Here is a 19,303-nt window from a genome sequence, read left to right on the forward strand (position 1 = left end):
ATGGTTCCAGGTTTCCTCCAGATGTGACGCTTGGCATTCAGGCCAAAGAGTTCAATCTTGGTTTCATCAGACCAGAGAATCTTGTTTCTCATGGTCTGAGAGTCCTTTAGGTGCCTTTTTGCAAACTCCAAGTTGGCTGTCATGTGCCTTTTACTGAAGAATGGCTTCCGTCTGAAGGCCTGATTGGTGGAGTGCTGCAGAGATGGTTGTCCTTCTGGAAGGTTCTCCCATCTCCACAGAGGAACTCTGGAGCTCTGTCAGAGTGACCATCAGCTTTTTGGTCTCCTTCCTGACCAAAGCCTTTCTCCCACGATTGCTCAGTTTGGCTGGACTGCCAGCTCTAGGAAGAGTCTTGGTGGTTCCAAACTTCTTCCATTTAATAATGATGGAGGCCACTGTGTTCTTGGGGACCTCAATGCTGCAGAATGGTTTTGGTACCCTTCCATAGATCTGTGCCTCGACACAATCCTGTCTCGGTGCTCTACGGACAATTCCTTCGACCTCATGGCTTGGTTTTTGGTCTGACATACACTGTCAAATGTGGGACCTTAAAACCTGTTTGGGATAGGGGGCAATATATTCACTTTCAGATTAAAAGCGTGCCCAGAGTAAACTGCCTGTTACTCAGGCCCAGAAGCTAATATATGCATATTATTAGTAGATTTGGATAGAAAACACTCTGAAGTTTCCAACTGTTTGAATGATGTCTGTGAGTATAACAGAACTCATATGGCAGGCAAAAAACTGAGAAGAATCCAACCAGGAAGTGGGAAATCTGAGGTTTGTAGTTTTTCAAGTCATTTGCTTTCGAATATACAGTGTAAATTGGGTCATATTGCACTTCCTAAGGCTTCCACTAGATGTCAACAGTCTTTAGAACCTTGTTTCCGGCTTCTACTATGAAGGGAGAGTGAATAAGAGCTGTTTGACTAAGGTTGTCTGTCAGAATGCCTTGAGCTAGGTCACATGCGAGTCCGTGAGAGCGAGCTGCGTTCCTTTTCATTTCTAAAGACAAAGGAATTGTCCGGTTGAAACATTATTGAAGATTTATGATAAAAACATCCTTTCGTCTGGGCTTGCCTTGTGAATTTCGTTTGGTGAACTAAACACGCTAACAAAAAGGAGGTATTTGGATATAAAGATTAACTTTATCGAACAAAATGAACATTTATTGTGGAACAGGGATTCCTGGGAATGCATTCTGATGAAGAACATCAAAGGTAAGTGAGTATTTATAACGCTATTTCTGACTTTTCCTGACTCCACAACATGGTGGGTATCTGTATGGCTTGTTTTTGTGGCTTAGCGCTGTACTCAGATTATTGCATGGTGTGCTTTTTCCGTAAAGGTTTTTTGAAATCTGACACAGCGGTTGCATTAAGGAGAAGTATCTCTTTAATTCTATGCCTAAGTCTTGTATCTTTTATTTAAAGTTTATGATGAGTATTTCTGTAAATTGATGTGGCTCTCTGCAAATTCACCGGATGTTTTCGAGGCACAACATTACTGAACATAATGCGCCAATGTAAACTGAGATTTCTGGATATAAATATGAACTTTATCGAACAAAACATACATGTATTGTGTAACATGAAGTTCTATGAGTGTCATCTGATGAAGATCATCAAAGGTTAGTGATTAATTTTATCTCTATTTCTGCTTTTTGTGACTCCTCTCTTTGGCTGGAAAATGGCTGTATGTTTTTCTGTGACTAGGCACTGACCTAACATAATCGTATGGTGTGCTTTCACTGTAAAGCCTTTTTGAAATCAGACACGGTGGCTAGATTAACAAGAAGTTCAACTTTAATTTGGTGTATTGCACTTGTGAATGTATGGAAGTAAAATATTTAAAAAATATATATATTTTTGAATTTCGCGCTCTGCCATTTCAGCGGATGTTGCCGAGGGGTTCCTAAATAGACAGGTGTGTGCCTTTCTAAATCATGACCAATCAAATTAATTTACCCAAGGTGGACTTCAATCAAGTTGTATCAAGTTGTAGAAACATCTCAAGAATGATCAATGGAAACAGGATGCACCTGAGCTCAATTTCGAGTCTCACTGCAAAGGGTCTGAAATCGTAGGTAAAGGAAGTATTTTTTAATTTTTAATACATTTGCACACATTTCCAAATCCTGTTTTCGCTCTGTCATTATGTGGTATTGTGTGTAGATTGATGAGGAACATTTTTATTTAATCCATTTTAGAGCAAGGCTGTAATGTAGCCAAATGTGTAAAAAGTCAAGGGGTCTGAATAACTTCCGAATGCACTGTAATGTCATCTATAACAGCGCTTTGGTCCACAATGCTTTATGCCATGAATTAACTGTTAAATACCCAGGAAAGTTGTGAGACTGAATGAATATGGGGATATCTTTGTTTGGATTCTATGACATTCATTGGCTGAGATACAACCTTCTATTGCAGAGGAGAAAACAAATACAGTGCCTTGCGAAAGTATTCGGCCCCCTTGAACTTTGCGACCTTTTGCCACATTTCAGGCTTCAAACATAAAGATATAAAACTGTATTGTTTGTGAAGAATCAACAACAAGTGGGACACAATCATGAAGTGGAACGACATTTATTGGATATTTCAAACTTTTTTAACAAATCAAAAACTGAAAAATTGGGCGTGCAAAATTATTCAGCCCCCTTAAGTTAATACTTTGTAGCGCCACCTTTTGCTGCGATTACAGCTGTAAGTCGCTTGGGGTATGCCTCTATCAGTTTTGCACATCTAGAGACTGACATTTTTTCCCATTCCTCCTTGCAAAACAGCTCGAGCTCAGTGAGGTTTGATGGAGAGCATTTGTGAACAGCAGTTTTCAGTTCTTTCCACAGATTCTCGATTGGATTCAGGTCTGGACTTTGACTTGGCCATTCTAACACCTGGATATGTTTATTTTTGAACCATTCCATTGTAGATTTTGCTTTATGTTTTGGATCATTGTCTTGTTGGAAGACAAATCTCCGTCCCAGTCTCAGGTCTTTTGCAGACTCCATCAGGTTTTCTTCCAGAATGGTCCTGTATTTGGCTCCATCCATCTTCCCATCAATTTTAACCATCTTCCCTGTCCCTGCTGAAGAAAAGCAGGCCCAAACCATGATGCTGCCACCACCATGTTTGACAGTGGGGATGGTGTGTTCAGGGTGATGCGCTGTGTTGCTTTTACGCCAAACATAACGTTTTGCATTGTTGCCAAAAAGTTCAATGTTGGTTTCATCTGACCAGAGCACCTTCTTCCACATGTCTGGTGTGTCTCCCAGGTGGCTTGTGGCAAACTTTAAACGACACTTTTCATGGATATCTTTAAGAAATGGCTTTCTTCTTGCCACTCTTCCATAAAGGCCAGATTTGTGCAATATACGACTGATTGTTGTCCTATGGACAGAGTCTCCCACCTCAGCTGTAGATCTCTGCAGTTCATCCAGAGTGATCATGGGCCTCTTGGCTGCATCTCTGATCAGTCTTCTCCTTGTATGAGCTGAAAGTTTAGAGGGACGGCCAGGTCTTGGTAGATTTGCAGTGGTCTGATACTCCTTCCATTTCAATATTATCGCTTGCACAGTGCTCCTTGGGATGTTTAAAGCTTGGGAAATCTTTTTGTATCCAAATCCGGCTTTAAACTTCTTCACAACAGTATCTCGGACCTGCCTGGTGTGTTCCTTGTTCTTCATGATGCTCTCTGCGCTTTTAACGGACCTCTGAGACTATCACAGTGCAGGTGCATTTATACGGAGACTTGATTACACACAGGTGGATTGTATTTATCATCATTAGTCATTTAGGTCAACATTGGATCATTCAGAGATCCTCACTGAACTTCTGGAGAGAGTTTGCTGCGCGGAAAGTAAAGGGGCTGAATAATTTTGCACGCCCAATTTTTCAGTTTTTGATTTGTTAAAAAAGTTTGAAATATCCAATAAATGTCGTTCCACTTCATGATTGTGTCCCACTTGTTGTTGATTCTTCACAAAAAAATACAGTTTTATATCTTTATGTTTGAAGCCTGAAATGTGGCAAAAGGTCGCAAAGTTCAAGGGGGCCGAATACTTTCGCAAGGCACTGTATACTTTGCTTGGAAAGTAATCTAATTCTGTCGCTATCAATTGATTGAGCTATTTACTTTCTGTAAAATAGAAGATGTTTAAACCCAGTCAGCTTTTAGGAAAACACTTGTGACCGTCTCTAGTTGGGTTAAGCCACGGAATAAGAGTAGCCATCAGTTAAAGCTTACATTTTTACTGTATTGTTATGACCACTCAGTCTGGGGTGTAAAGGTAGGACCACTCTGTCTGGGGTGGAAAGGTAGGCCCACTCTGTCTGGGGTGGAAAGGTAGACCCACTCTGTCTGTGATGGAAAGGTAGGCCCACTCTGTCTGGGGTGGAAAGGTAGGCCCACTCTGTCTGGGGTGTTGTGTAGTCCTCCCACTATGACATGTTGTGTAGTCCTCCCACTATGACATGTTGTGTAGTCCTCCCACTATGACATGTTGTATAATCCTCCCACTATGACATGTTGTGTAGTCCTCCCACTATGACATGTTGTGTGGTCCTCTTATTTCACTCAGACAGTAGGATACTGCAGATGGTGATGGTTAATAACTACAAAACATAATTATTAAATACCATAAAGATCAATTTATCAAAATTAACAACATTCTCAGTACCGGTTACAAAAACGTTTTCTTGCAATGACTGATATAATGTTCATCTACCTTAGTTGAACAAGTCACTCTGGATGAGAGTGTCTGCTAAATGACCAACATGTAAATGTATATGTGAAAATGAACATCCCAAAATGACCTGCAAAGCACACTGGGTAATATCATTGATCTTCAAATCAAATGTTATTTGTCACAGTTGCAGAATACAACAGGGAAATCATCCAAGAAGAAGAAAAATAAGAAAAAGGCCAAGGAGGTAGAGGGAGAATAATCTGGTTGGGAAGAAACTGTATTATATTAGGACTTTTAGTTGTTGTATCTACCGGGGCCGGACTGACTCATGTATCAGCCTGACCGTTTAAAGAGAGGAGGGAACTCGAGACAGAGGTTATTTCAGAATGACCAGCAGCTGAAATGCTTACTTGCAAGCCCTTAACCAACAACGCAGTTTTAAGAAAATACCAACAAACAAAAAAGTAAGAGATAAGATAAGAAATTATTAAAGAGCAGCAGTAAATAACAATAGCGGGGCTATATACAGGGGGTACCGGTACAGAGTCAATATGCGGGGGCACCGGTGTTGAGGTAATTGAGGTAATAGGTACATGTATGTAGAGTTATTAAAGTGACTATGCCTAGATAATAACAGAGAGTAGAAGCAGCGTAGAAGAGTGTTCAGGTTGCTACCCAGACTATTTGCATATGATCTTGTTTTGGGGCGGAGCTCATTAGAATAATACTAATCTGCAATTGTTCACTTTCACATTTATGTTTTAGTCATTTAATAGACACTTATCCAGAGACTTAAAATTTGTGCATTTACCTTAAGACAGCTGTTCTAGGTGAGACATCAACCTCTCACAATCGTATCAAGTACATTTTTCCTCAATAAAGTATTTATGAACATTTTTACATGTACATTTATATTTAGTATATTTAGTAGACACTCTTATCAAACCATAGTACTATCAGACTTCTGATACCAATGTTGTCATTGGGTGGCCAGTTTATTAGGTACACACATCTACTCCTGGGTCGGACACTCCAGAACACCTTTAGTTCTTTATGACAGGTGTTCAATCGTTGCTCAAATGGTATCAAGGGACCTAATGTGTGCCAGGAAAACATTCCCCACACCAGTACTCCACCGTCAACAGACTGCACCGTTGAATCCAGGCAGGACGGGTCTATGGACTCAACGCTGCTTAGGCCAAATCCTGACTCTACCATCAGAATGATGCAACAGAAACCGGGATGGAGCCACTTCTTGTTGTTTTTATCTGACAGGATGGAACCCGATGTGGTCGTCTGCTGCAATAGCCCAACCGTGACAAGGATCGACAAGTTCTGCGGTCCGAGATGCTGTTCTACACCCCACTGTTGTACTGAGACGTTATTTGTCCGTTGATGGCCCACCTTTTAGCTTGCATGATTCTTGCCATTTTCCTTCGACCTCTCATCAACGAGCTGTTTCGCCCACAGGACTGCCGCTGACTGGATGCTTTTTGGTTTGTCGCACCATTGTCGGTAAACCCTAGACAGCGTCATGCGTGAAAAGCCCAGGAGGGTGGCCGTTTCTGAGATACTGGATGCCGCGAGGCTGTCACCGACGATCAGACCACACTCAGTCGCTTAGGTCACTCGTTTTCCCCATTATAACGTTCCACGTCCACGTGACTCACTGTCGGTAGGAGCGCTGTGGTCCAGGTACACTCCTACAGTCTGAGCAGATGGCAGGGATATCTGTCTCTTTACTACTGTGGTAGAAACAGCATGTAGATGCAGAACAGTACAACCTCTAGGACTGGTCATTACCTCCAAACCAACAGTCATCACCACTTCCTCTCCTGCTGATGGCTTTATCTGAGATGGCTAAATCAACCTCAACCCGATCCGCTCTTCCTCCCAGTAGCATGCTCCAGACAGACACTCTCCACACAAAACCTGTTTCCAGTGGCTGAATATATGTTGATGGTTGAGGTAAGGCTGAATCTTATCACTCCTGGTCACCTTTTGGTTCCCCTCAGACAGACACAGGAGTTGATGTGCTGTGTTGGGATCCAATGTTAGCAGGAACCAGTCCAGGAAGAGGAAAAAGGCCCTGTGCCTTTAAGAATATATTATTGACAAGTCAGTCAGCCAATCTCTGCACCCATATGTTGGCCAATCACCTCTGGCGCCCTTCCCTTGGGCATCAGGGCTGCATTCAGCACAAATAAAATGTAATGCATCATTCAATTAAACGGAAAAGGTGCTGTTCTGAACGACCAGTTGAAAAATTGCAAGGGGTTGGGTTGTGATTTAGGGAATGCTGTCAGCATGGCCCCTTTCCTTTAAATACACCACTTGTTGCTTAATGCCACACCCTGCCACACCCTGCCACACCCACCAAACGGAGCAGAACATTGAAGAGCGTTTTTGGGAAACGTGTCATTCAGTACAAGCCGTTACGCAACAAAGCGTTTAATTGAACTGAACGCACCCCATTTGAGTTTCTAAAAGTGAGTGGGAAATTGGCAATTTGGCATGGTTGATGCTAAATGGTATCCTTTGGATGTCCCTACACTAAACCCTAAAGGTCCTAAGGATCCCACTTAGACTTTTCCAACTGGTCATATGGGAGAAGAGATTGCCTAGTCAAGTTAATGAGTGATGTGTGCGTCCACTCAACGTGAGCATTGCTTGTGTAGTGTGTGCTGTACTAACATATTCATGCTACTGGTTGTTGAAAAGTCACAGTCAATCGATCAATAATATAATAATACTCTTAGCAAAGGTGTTTATCCTTAATATTTACAATCTGTAGAAACTGTGAGATTAGAAAGGTTCAGAATATGAGAAATGTATATGGCAAATAGAAATCAAAACTGGATGGTCTTCAGAGGTAGATGGGAGAGGTTGAGGGTAGCTGAGGGATGGGAGTAAAAACAAACAAAAGATAACTAATGTCAAATACAGTGTCCGTGAAATGTATGTATTATGTATAAGCTGGAAGTGGAAGCCTAAGTATTCTGTCCATTAGTTTACTCCAGTTAGGGGAGTGGTAGTAGGGTTTGGGGAAATTCATAAAAAAAGGAAAATATATTTAAGATGATGTTTTCAAAATATATATATATGGGGTATTGGAAATGATGCAGACAATTACGCTGATATAAGTCACAATCTATCTGCAATATTAAAGCTGATTCATCCCCCGCCCCCCCCTCTCCCAAAAAACATTAGAAACAAGACAATAATAAAAACAAATATTATAATCATATTATTTGATTTAAACACATCTTTCCTGGATATCCTGTCCATTTCCACCTTGCAGATCTCTTTCAGGTCAGAGACATATTTCTTCGCTTGTTCAAATGTGATACTGATGCTGGGTATGGCCTCAGATCCAGGAGTAACACAGAGAGACTGGAAACTCTATGATGTTGAGAAAGACAAAGGTTATTTGATTTCAAACACATTCCACAGGGAAAGAATGTCTAGAGACAGCCACTGAAAAGCAATTTCTTTGCAACATTTAAGTTAGTGTCACCTGGAGGAAATGGATGTTATCCTCTGTGTGTGAAAGCTGCTTTAGTTCAGTATCTCTCCTCTTCAACTCAGCCACTTCCTGTTCCAGTTGCTGCAGTCGCCTTTTAGCTCGACTCACTTCAGCCTCCTCCTTGGCTCTGATCAGCTCGTTCACCTCAGAGCGCCTTCTCTCAATGAAGAGGATCAGCTCAGTTAAGGTCCTCTCACTGTCAGACAACTCCTCTTGTGCAGAGCGCTGTTAGGACAGAGGTGAGAGGGGATATTTCATCCTCTCTATTAACTTATCTCTCATCAGGACCCCAGACAGCCTGAATATTATTAAAGTATTGGTCCCATCACTCACCTTCAGAGAGTCCACAGCCTGTCTCAGCTCCTGCATCTCCTTCTCTCTCTCCTGGATTCTCAGCATGGATTTCAAACTGTTTTCCCCCATCTGCTTCTGCAGAGAAGATTATCAGACCAATAAATCACTAACTATCAGGTAGGCTACTGTGCATCTGACAAGGTACCCAGAAAGCAAAATGGCGTAAAAAGGGTTGAAAAAGCATCTTTCCCTGATGTTGAAACCACGTTACCTTTCAGTTCTGAAGGAACGTTTCAGGGAACAGAACTGAAACCCGGAAAATAAGTCATTTTTAGAGGATCGGAAACAGAACCGGGAACGAAAGCGATCTGTAGTGTTCTGGAACAGAACTGTTATTAATGCAATTCCATGAAAGGTTTGCATCAATGTTCCATCACATGTTTTGGGGCACAGAGCAAATGTTAAGTCTTGTGAGCAGAAACTTGAACATTGTGAGAATTTTGTGCAACGTCCGGCGCACATTTACAGTGAACACTGAGGATGTACCCTTACAGTTTTAGACAGTAGCCAATATATTCTGGCTATCTGAGCATAATGTAAGCCTACTAACAAAACCAATGGAGCAAATCCCATAACATATATGTGGTGTTCATTGCAGGTCTACATTGCATGAAATGGTTTTACATTATGAAAGGCTTGACATTAGATAATGATGCTTTACTTGGTCTGTAACACCGTGGGCCAAATAGGTGACTGTAAATACCATTGTATTGTGTTCTATGATGCAAGAAACAGGGGTACAAAATAAAATGAATTATGATCACCACACAGAGAATTAGACTATGTAGGCTACCCCTCTGCCAATTAGCATATTTACATATTCAAGCCTGTATCAAACTACAACACTGCCCCTTTAATTTTGACATAATCTTTCTACCTGATTGGCTTTATAAAGGTAGCTTGAAATGTAGCCTATACATTTTGTGCTGCTTTAGGAAGCAGTAACTCTCCATTGCTGACCTATAGCTATCTATAACTGGCCTAATAACTCGCTAACTAGAAAATCATTTCAATAAATGTGCACACGAGCTTCCTGCGCTCTGATCTGACCGGGACTGATCTGAAAAGCAGACTCAATCTTGCAAAGTTAGATTTGTTTTGGTTTGTTGCAGTGCTCCTGTTCAGAACAGGTCGTGGGATAAAGGTCTCTCTGCACTGTGGACAGCTGTAGAAACCTTTCAGATCACCCTGATCCCAGTGTTCTATAATACAGCCCATACAGTAACTGTGTCCACAGGCAGTAGTCACCGGATCCTTCAGTAGATCCAGACAGATTGAACAGGTAATCAAATCCATATCTTCAAAATGGGCTTCTGCCATTGTGAAACACCCTATCAGACTGAGCAGCCGATTCACAGAGATAGGTTTTGTTTAACGGTTTGTTCTGAGCAGTAGGAGTGGCTTCCCTTGAATCTGGGCTTTCTGCCTGGTTCTTTATTTGAACTGGGATATCAGACAGTCTGGCCAGCAGAGGGCATATGTAGTGGAGGTCTTTGGACAACATTTACACAACACAGCCATGAACAATAACATACAGTGATATACAGGAATGTATGTAATAATGTACAGTAATGTTATAGTGTGTTATGACTGTCTTGGGTTGCACCCCCCCCCCTCCCCCCTCCCCCCTCCCACACCACCACTTTCATATAGTTTTCGTGTTCTATTAAACTGAGGCACATGTTTTACATTGTTCCATCATCACTCAGTACCACAGGAGGTTTGTAGCACCTTAATTGGGGAGGACAGGTTCATAGTAATGGCTGGAATGGATTTAATGGAATGGTAATTTAACTCTTCAAATACATGGTTTCCAAGTGTTTGATACCATTCCATTTACTCCATTCCAGACATTGTTATGAGCCGTCCTCCCCCGGCAGCCTCCTTTATATAGTTTTAGTTTTCTATTCAACTGAGGCACATGTTTAACTTTGTTCCATCATCACTCAGTACCCATGTCTCTTTGTTCCATCATCACTCAGTACCCATGTCTCTTTGTTCCATCATCACTCAGTACCCATGTCTCTTTGTTCCATCATCACTCAGTACCCATGTCTCTTTGTTCCATCATAACTCAGTACCCATGTCTCTTTGTTCCATCATCACTCAGTACCCATGTCTCTTTGTTGCATCATCACTCAGTACCCATGTCTCTTTGTTGCATCATCACTCAGTACCCATGTCTCTTTGTTCCATCATCACTCAGTACCCATGTCTCTTTGTTCCATCATCACTCAGTACCCATGTCTCTTTGTTCCATCATCACTCAGTACCCATGTCTCTTTGTTCCATCATAACTCAGTACCCATGTCTCTTTGTTCCATCATCACTCAGTACCCATGTCTCTTTGTTGCATCATCACTCAGTACCCATGTCTCTTTGTTGCATCATCACTCAGTACCCATGTCTCTTTGTTCCATCATCACTCAGTACCCATGTCTCTTTGTTGCATCATCACTCAGTACCCATGTCTCTTTGTTGCATCATCACTCAGTACTCATGTCTCTTTTTTCCATCATCACTCATTACCCATGTTTCTTTGTTGCATCATCACTCAGTACCCATGTCTCTTTGTTGCATCATCACTCAAGTACCAATGTCTCTTTTTTCCATCATCACTCAGTACCCATGTCTCTTTGTTGCATCATCACTCAGTACCCATGTCTCTTTGTTGCATCATCACTCAGTACTCATGTCTCTTTTTTCCATCATCACTCATTACCCATGTTTCTTTGTTGCATCATCACTCAGTACCCATGTCTCTTTGTTGCATCATCACTCAGTACCCATGTCTCTTTGTTCCATCATCACTCAGTACCCATGTCTCTTTGTTGCATCATCACTCAGTACCCATGTCTCTTTGTTGCATCATCACTCAGTACTCATGTCTCTTTTTTCCATCATCACTCATTACCCATGTTTCTTTGTTGCATCATCACTCAGTACCCATGTCTCTTTGTTGCATCATCACTCAAGTACCAATGTCTCTTTTTTCCATCATCACTCAGTACCCATGTCTCTTTGTTCTGATGGATTAGTTTCTCAATGAAGACATCTCTGTCCAACACTATTTCTCATCTTCAGCCACCATCTCTGCTTGTGTCTTATCTGATGTTGTAGTTGTGGTCATAGCTGAGTGGTTGTGGAGGTGGGGAGGCAGGGTGTGGTGGTGGTGGTAGGAGAGCTATTGACACAACATAGACTAAATACATTGTTAAACTGGATAGAGATCAAACATTTGAAAAACATCTGACGACAGTGTTATCAGGATATGTTAGGCCCTGGGACAGGAATTGCACACGACAGTGCTTGATTTTCCACTGCAATCTTGTGTTTCAAAATTGACACAAATCCATACTTGTCCTAAAAATGTTTGTTTGTATCAGGGTCTAAGGACAGTTGAATGGAGCAGTCAGCAGTGGCTCCCGACTAAGTCTGAGCAAGGACCACCTTTCATATTTGAATTTAGGATTTTCTTGGGGAAAACAGTAAACTTCCTACTATTCTACAGATTTTGCCATGGGGCTGTGATAAAATGCTGTTTCATGTTGTTCTACACATTTTCCCATGAGGCTGAGATAAAATGCTGCAGGCCCTCCCACCTTGCTGGGCCTGCAGTAGAGTATGATGTGTCAATGGCAGTCTGCTTTGGAGCAGAAATATGTCCAACCTTCAAAAGGAGGCTTTTTGCCTTATGGAGAGGCCTGCGACCGGGTCAGTTGGGCTTATCAGATGAGAGGGCACCCGTTGAAAAAATCCTCCTGGTTAAACACATCCTCCTTGATTCCTTCAGAAACATATAGAGTCAACAATACAGGAGAGCATATAACACTATTACAGTCATTATCATACCAATGTGAAACAGAGTCAACAATACAGGAGAACATGATATAAAACTATTACAGTCATAATCATTATCAATGTGAGAAACTCAGTGAAATGCAGCTTGATGGGCCTTCATTGATCTTTAGATGCACAGAACGCTGTATGGATTGTTGATCAGATAACTGTCAAACATGTCGATGTCTCCGATGTTTCAGAACTGTGTAATGGAATCTGTCAGAGGAAAGTGCAGGCAGAGCCATGTATTTAGACAAGAAACATGTCAGCAACATTTATTCTGGGAAAGTTAGTAGATAAAATGTACGATCTCTGAATAAAAAAAAATGTTTCGGGGGGTTCATTCACCTGAATGAGGCTACCTGAGCCTGAAGGTTCATTCACATGAATGAGGCTACCTGAGCCTGAAGGTTCATTCACCTGAATGAGGCTACCTGAGCCTGAAGGTTCATTCACATGAATGAGGCTACCTGAGCCTGAAGGTTCATTCACATGAATGAGGCTACCTGAGCCTGAAGGTTCATTCACATGAATGAGGCTACCTGAGCCTGAAGGTTCATTCACATGAATGAGGCTAACTGAGCCTGAAGGTTCATTCACATGAATGAGGCTACCTGAGCCTGAAGGTTCATTCACATGAATGAGGCTACCTGAGCCTGAAGGTTCATTCACATGAATGAGTCTACCTGAGCCTGAAGGTTCATTCACATGAATGAGGCTACCTGGGCCTGAAGGTTCATTCACATGAATGAGGCTACCTGAGCCTGAAGGTTTATTCACATGAATGAGTCTACCTGAGCCTGAAGGTTCATTCACCTGAATGAGGCTACCTGAGCCTGCCATACCAATTGTCTCGAAACATCGATTAGCAGATGTTAAAACAGGCGCAGTAAATGATTGTGTTTCTAGCTCCTGCAGTAAATGCTTGTTTCTAGCTCTAGCAGTGCAGTAAATGCTTGTGTTTCTAGCTCCAGCAGTGCATTAAATTATTGTGTTTCTAGCTCCAGCAGTGCAGTAAATGATTGTGTTTCTAGCTCCAGCAGTAAATGCTTGTTTCTAGCTCTAGCAGTGCAGTAAATGATTGTGTTTCTAGCTCCAGCAGTGCATTAAATTATTGTGCTTCTAGCTCCAGCAGTGCAGTAAATGATTGTGTTCCTAGCTCTAGCAGTGCAGTAAATTATTGTTTCTAGCTCCAGCAGTAAAGTAAATGCTTGTGTCTCTAGCTCCAGCAATAAATGCTTGTGTTCCTAGCTCCAGCAGTAAATGCTTCTGTTTCTAGCTCCAGCAGTAAATGCTTGTGTCTCTAGCTCCAGCAGTAAATGCTTGTGCTTCTAGCTCCAGCAGTAAATGCTTGTGTTTCTAGCTCCAGCAGTGCAGTAAATGCTTGTGTTTCTAGCTCCAGCAGTAAATGCTTGTGTTTCTAGCTCCAGCAGTAAATGATTGTGCTTCTAGCTCCAGCAGTAAATGTCTAACAGTACAATACTAATGCACAAATAACACCCCACGTCGTTTTAGAGAATTATTTGGCAGTACGTCCAATCAGCCCCAAAAATGTATAATAAGAAATATCAGAATGTTTTATTTAACCTTTATTTAACTAGGCAAGTCAGTTAAGAGCTAATTCTAATTTACAATGACGGCCTACCCCGGACGACAATGGGCCAATTGTGCGCCACCCTATGAAACTCCCAATCATGGCCGGATGTGACACAGCCTGGATTCAAACCAGGGACTGTAACGATGCCTCTTGCACTAAGATGCAGTGCCTTAGACCACTGTGCCACCCGGGAGCCCAATATATAGGATGAGCAATAGGATGAGCTAACGTATGTTGAGAATACAGTATGTACAGCAGTAGTTATATAGAATGAGCTACATTATGTTGAGAATACAGTATGTACAGCAGTAGTTATATAGAATGAGCTACAGTATGTTGAGAATACAGTATGTACAGCAGTAGTTATATAGAATGAGCTACAGTATGTTGAGAAAACAGTATGTACAGCAGTAGTTATATGAGATGAGCTACAGTATGTTGAGAATACAGTATGTAAATATAAAAGTAAGTAATCAGTTAGCTTAATTTCTCAGAGATCAAATTAAATGTCAACAGAATAATGTTGCAGAATTGCTAATGTTATCTGTATCTAACAACAGAAACAATTTCAGAACCATAAACATTATGCAAACATTAACGTTGCCAGTGTTCAATGAGTCTATTTACCTAGGGCAGCCGTCTCTAAGGTGCAGGGTAGAGTACTGGGTGGTAGCCAGCCAGTGACAGTGTCTAAGGTGCAGGTCAGGGTACCGGGCAGACACCGGCTAGTGATGGCTGGTTAACATTCTGAAGATAGATGCTGTTTTTCATTCTCTCTGTCCCAGCTTTGATGCACCTGTACTGTCTCCACCTACTAGATGGTAGGAGGGTGGACAGGCCGTGGCTTGCGTGGCTGAGGTCTTTGATGATCTTTTTGGCCTTCCTGTGACACCGGGTGCTGTAGATGTCCTGGAGGGCAGTCAGTGCGCCCCCGGTGATGGGTTGGGCTGACCGCACCACCCGCTGGAGAGCCCTGCTCTCGATGGTGTAATATGTAGAAGTTTGTGAGGGTTTCAGGGGCCAAGCCCAGCTGTTGCGCCTTCTTCACCAGTGTCGGTGTGGAGGGACCATTTCAGGTCTAGTGATGTACACGCCAAGGAACTTGAAGCTTTTGACTCTCTCCACTGCGGCCCAGTCGATGTGGATGGGAGCGTGCTCTCTCTGCTGTGTCCTATAGTCCACGATCAGCTCCTTCATTTTGTTAACGATGAGGAAGAGGTTATTTTCCTAGAACCACTCCGCCAGGGCTCTTACCTCCTCCCTGTAGGCTGTCTCGTCGTTGTTGGTAGTCAGGCCTACCACTGTTCTGTCATCAGCAAACTTGATTATTGAGTTAGAGATGTGAGTAGCCAATTGCTGGTCAAAACACGTAAAAAATACAATAAAAATGTACTTTCCCTCATGAAGTGGAAACTGACACCAAGCCCATAGATATGATAAATCGGTGTGTATAGGATTGTATCAGCTCCTGTGGACACTGGAGGGCACATAAGCATAAAGTAACCAATATGGTTAACACTACTTTAGAAACATCAAAACAGATATAATGTGACAGTTTAACATATTGGCAAAATGTAAACCTTTAAAACAAACATGTTTTATGTATAAATGGAGGATGTGGGTTCAAATCCCATAACGAATGAGCAGACTCCTGTAGCTCAGAAATCCACTACCTGCTCTCTGATAGACAGCGATGGGGAGTTCTTAGGTTCAAGCAGTAACTCACAGTGGTGGAAAAAGTATACAATTGTCATACTTGAGTAAAAGAAAAGATAGCGTTATAAAAGTGAAAGTCACCCAGTAAAAGACTGCTTGAGTAAAAGTCTAAAAGTATTTGGCTTTAAAAAAAGTATAAAAAGTAAATGTAATTGCTCAAATATACTTAAGTATCAAAAGTAATAAAAAATAAATACTTTTAAATTCCTTATATATAGCAAACCAGACGGCACCATTATATTTTTTTATTTACGGTTAGCCAGGGGCACACTCCAACACTCACACTGCAACAAACAGACAATTAACAAACAAATCATTTGTGTTTTGTGAGTCCACCAGATCAGAGGCAGTAGAGATGACCAGGGATGTTATTTTGATCAGCGCGTGAATAGGAACCTTTTGTTTTTCTGCTAAGCATTCAAAATGTAACGAGTGCTTTTGGGTGTCAGATGGTATGGCATTATTTTTTATCACACATTATTTTCTTTAGGAATGTAGTGGAGTAAAAGTTACAAAAATATAAATAGTAAAGTAAAGATACCCAAAAAAACTCCTTAAATAGTCATTTGGAGTATTTTAACTTAGTTATTTTACACCACTTGTAATTCAGTCATATATTATTAATCCAAGAGCATTGTCCTGAGGAGCATCTACCTATCGCATTCTCCATGCCACTGACACTTTCACTGACTTCCCTCTGAGCTGCAAAATAGTCTGGATTTGCTTCAGAGAATGGCTGAGAGACACTGGTTGGTTCTGATTTTCTATAGTCCTCTACGTCAGGTTGTGTTTTGATAATTTCAGTTGTAGTCCTGGGTAGAGTGTCTCTCTCTGTCTGTTAGAATGCACCTCTACATTTTCTGTCTGAGGACTTTCCCCAAACAGCACATTATCATGTTTCCTCCATCTTGTGACCATCGTTAATGTAACTTTGTAGGAGTTCTATAATAAACATTTTAAAAACTCTGCAATCATTGCACCTATACAGTGCTTCTGTGAGTCCTCAAGTCCACTTTCAGATTGATGCCAGGACTGAATACTTTTGTATTTTCTCTCCTGTGCGAACCTTTATGTGCATTGACAGATTACCAGCAATGCTGAATCCTTGAGACGCATCCAGCTGCAGATTATGCGGTCTGAAGCTGCCTGTCTGAGATGGTATTTTTGCATCTCATGGTATGCAGTCTGAACTCCAGCCGTAACATAGTAAACTTTTCTTGTGTCCCTCCGTTTTGTATGACGTTACATTTCTATGTGTGAATTTGTATCGGTCCCTCCAATTCGTGTGATATAAATTTAATTAATATACGTTACAAATGTGTGGCTAACGTTGGCTAGCTGGCTACATGTCAGTAGCTCTGGTCCAGGGCGTCATGTTAAGTGTGTTAGTATCGTAGTGGTAAAAGTTGGGAGAGTTAGCGGAGTATAAATTGGCTACACGAGCTAGCTAGCGTTAGCTAGTAACGTTAGCTAGCTCTCTGTCAGGATTCGACATCCTGTCTCAGCTCATATGTCTCACAGCGTGTGTGTCCTGAGAAGGTATTTGCTGGAATCCTTTGCCACAATCAGGGCAGCGATATGGATAATCCTGTGTAAATTCTAGTGTGTTTTTTCAGATCACCGCTGGTGCCGAATCCTTTGCCACAATCAGGGTGATACAGTTGTTCTCCCGAGTGTCTCCGCGTGTGTCTTTTCAGACCACCGCTAGTGCTGAATCCTTGGCCACAATCACAGCAGCGATATGGTTTCTCCCCTGTGTGGATCCTCATGTGCTCTGTCAGTTTACTGTTACAGGAAAAATATTTACTACAAACATGACAAGAAACATTAGCTGCAATGTGAGTTTGGAGGTGATCTTTCTTACTTTCTGTGGACTCCATACTTTTCCCACAGACACCACATTGATGATCTTTATCCCCTGTATGGGTTTTAACATGTCTAATTAATGTACTCATGTAATTAAAAAACTTGCCACACACCTTGCAACAACAGGGAGAAGCAAAACTTTGCCTGTGTGATTTCAGATGGGACAACTGTGTGGATGTGCTGCCCATAGTAGTGATACGGGAGTTTTGCCCTTTTACCATATGTTTTCTCTTTGATTTGACTGGCTTAAAACCTCTCGCAGGTCCTCCCTTCTCCATGCCACTAACACTTTTACTGTTTTCACTCTGAGCTGCAAAACAGTCTGGATTTGCTTCAGAGAATGTCTGCGAGACACTGGTTGGTTCTGATTCTACATAGTTCTCTCGGTCAAGTTGTGTTTTGATCGGTTCAGATGTAGTACTGGGTAGAGTGTCTCTCTCTACGTTTTCTTCCTTTTGGGTTTGATAGAGATGTGAGGGGTGAGTTGGGTACTCATCACAGTCACTTTTCACATAGGCGGGAGTGAAAATGGAGTCTATGGTATCTGCCTCAAGCCCTTGAAGCTGCTCTTCTTCCCGACTGGTCCCGATTTCCTCCGGTTCCTCTTTTATCTGTGTGGGCTGTGGGTCCTCCTGCCTCAGACTGGTGTTCCACTCTTGCTGATCAGGGGGGACCTCCATTTCAGAGACGGAGAGAGAGAGGTCTGGAGGAAGAGAAGCGAAAGGAAGAAACTTAACTCAATGCTGACTCACTTTGGCATTGCTCCTTTTGTCCAATAACATTATGATTTAGTAAGTTAGACAAACGTACCGAGTAACACACCTGCCCTGCGTAGCTTTATCTCAGGTTGAAGAACTATGTCGAGCAGCCTTTGTAGACGGACAACTTCCTCCTGATACTCTACTATAGTTTTTTCAACGACCCCGAATATCTCCTCGGCAGCATATGTTAATCTCTCGTTGAGAAAAACCCTCAACAACTGTATGTTAGACATTTTTACTTGTTAGATAACGCGAGTTGCTAGCTAACGTCTGGGTTGTTTTCGTCACTAATGTAACACCGCTGATGAATGATTAACACAGTCACAAAGTCATAATTGTGGCTAAACTCCGCTATTTCTACAATGTATGTTATTAAAAACTTATTTTAAGTGTAACCCTTCCCTTAAATGATTACCAAAAATAACATTTTGTAGCCAATGATGCCTTTGTGGCTGTAATATCTAGTGGGAAACCGTTGTTTTCATCATGTGCAGAATCAGCGACAAAGACATCCGGTGACAATAAATCATTTGCGCTCTTGTCGTAAACGAGTAAATACATTTCTCTATGGCCACCTGCTGGAGTGGAGTGTGGCAAAGGTTTGGCTTATCAGAGGTGGAACCTGTTGAAATTGAGTTACACTGACAAAACACATCCTCCTTGATTCGTTGAGAAACATAAACAATAAAACAAAACAATGAAAGTACATCATTAACCATAGATTAAGAGCATTTGAAAAAATGTATTTAAAAAATGGTTCAGTGATAATGCTATCAACTACGAGAGCCTTATTTAAATTCAACCTGTTTGGCCTTTATAGTACTTTAGATGTGTAACACATTATATGGATTGGTGATTGGATAACTGCCAAACATTTCAATGTCTCCAATGTTTCATAATCGTGCAAAACCGTCAGAGCACAACAAATTGGCCAGTGTTACCTAGTGTTGATTTTTCAG

The 19,303-nt window shown here is 41.7% G+C and overlaps 2 protein-coding genes across 4 annotated transcripts; both read right to left on the reverse strand.

The window, feature by feature from the left end:
- Positions 1–4,629: 4,629 nt before the first annotated feature.
- Positions 4,630–9,957, reverse strand: LOC110521266 (uncharacterized). Its single transcript, XM_036969457.2, has 3 exons — positions 8,544–9,957; positions 8,202–8,435; positions 4,630–8,086 (listed from the first exon to the last, which is right to left on the reverse strand). The coding sequence occupies exons 1-3, from the start codon at positions 8,631–8,633 to the stop codon at positions 7,859–7,861; spliced, it is 552 nt and encodes a 183-aa protein (XP_036825352.2). The 5' UTR covers positions 8,634–9,957; the 3' UTR covers positions 4,630–7,858.
- A 5,991-nt stretch (positions 9,958–15,948) lies between these two features.
- On the reverse strand, positions 15,949–18,884 carry LOC110521265 (uncharacterized). Of its 3 annotated transcripts, XM_090231099.1 has the most exons (4): positions 18,406–18,884; positions 17,379–18,286; positions 17,265–17,299; positions 16,626–16,814 (listed from the first exon to the last, which is right to left on the reverse strand). In XM_090231099.1, the coding sequence occupies exons 1-4, from the start codon at positions 18,575–18,577 to the stop codon at positions 16,733–16,735; spliced, it is 1,197 nt and encodes a 398-aa protein (XP_090087225.1). In that variant the 5' UTR covers positions 18,578–18,884; the 3' UTR covers positions 16,626–16,732. The 3 variants fall into 3 exon arrangements, with proteins under 3 accessions (XP_021454393.2, XP_021454392.2, XP_090087225.1); XM_021598718.3 differs by having other exon boundaries at positions 15,949–18,286; XM_021598717.3 differs by having other exon boundaries at positions 15,949–18,286; positions 18,394–18,872.
- Positions 18,885–19,303: the final 419 nt, after the last annotated feature.

This window comes from Oncorhynchus mykiss, chromosome 4, assembly GCF_057628025.1.
Source record: "Oncorhynchus mykiss isolate SJ-2025 chromosome 4, ASM5762802v1, whole genome shotgun sequence".
In the NCBI taxonomy this organism is placed as follows: domain Eukaryota; kingdom Metazoa; phylum Chordata; class Actinopteri; order Salmoniformes; family Salmonidae; genus Oncorhynchus; species Oncorhynchus mykiss.

Excerpts from the sequence above, each read along its gene's own strand:
- LOC110521266 (XM_036969457.2), bottom strand. The coding sequence starts at position 8,633 with ATGGGGGAAAACAGTTTGAAATCCATGCTGAGAATCCAGGAGAGAGAG. Across the intron at positions 8,436-8,543 it reads AGGCTGTGGACTCTCTGAAG|CGCTCTGCACAAGAGGAGTT; the intron begins GTGAGTGATGGG and ends CTGTCCTAACAG. Across the intron at positions 8,087-8,201 it reads ATAACATCCATTTCCTCCAG|AGTTTCCAGTCTCTCTGTGT; the intron begins GTGACACTAACT and ends TCAACATCATAG.
- LOC110521265 (XM_090231099.1), bottom strand. The coding sequence starts at position 18,577 with ATGTCTAACATACAGTTGTTGAGGGTTTTTCTCAACGAGAGATTAACA. Across the intron at positions 18,287-18,405 it reads GATAAAGCTACGCAGGGCAG|ACCTCTCTCTCTCCGTCTCT; the intron begins GTGTGTTACTCG and ends CTCTTCCTCCAG. Across the intron at positions 17,300-17,378 it reads GGAGACACTCGGGAGAACAA|CCATATCGCTGCCCTGATTG; the intron begins CTGTATCACCCT and ends ACACAGGATTAT.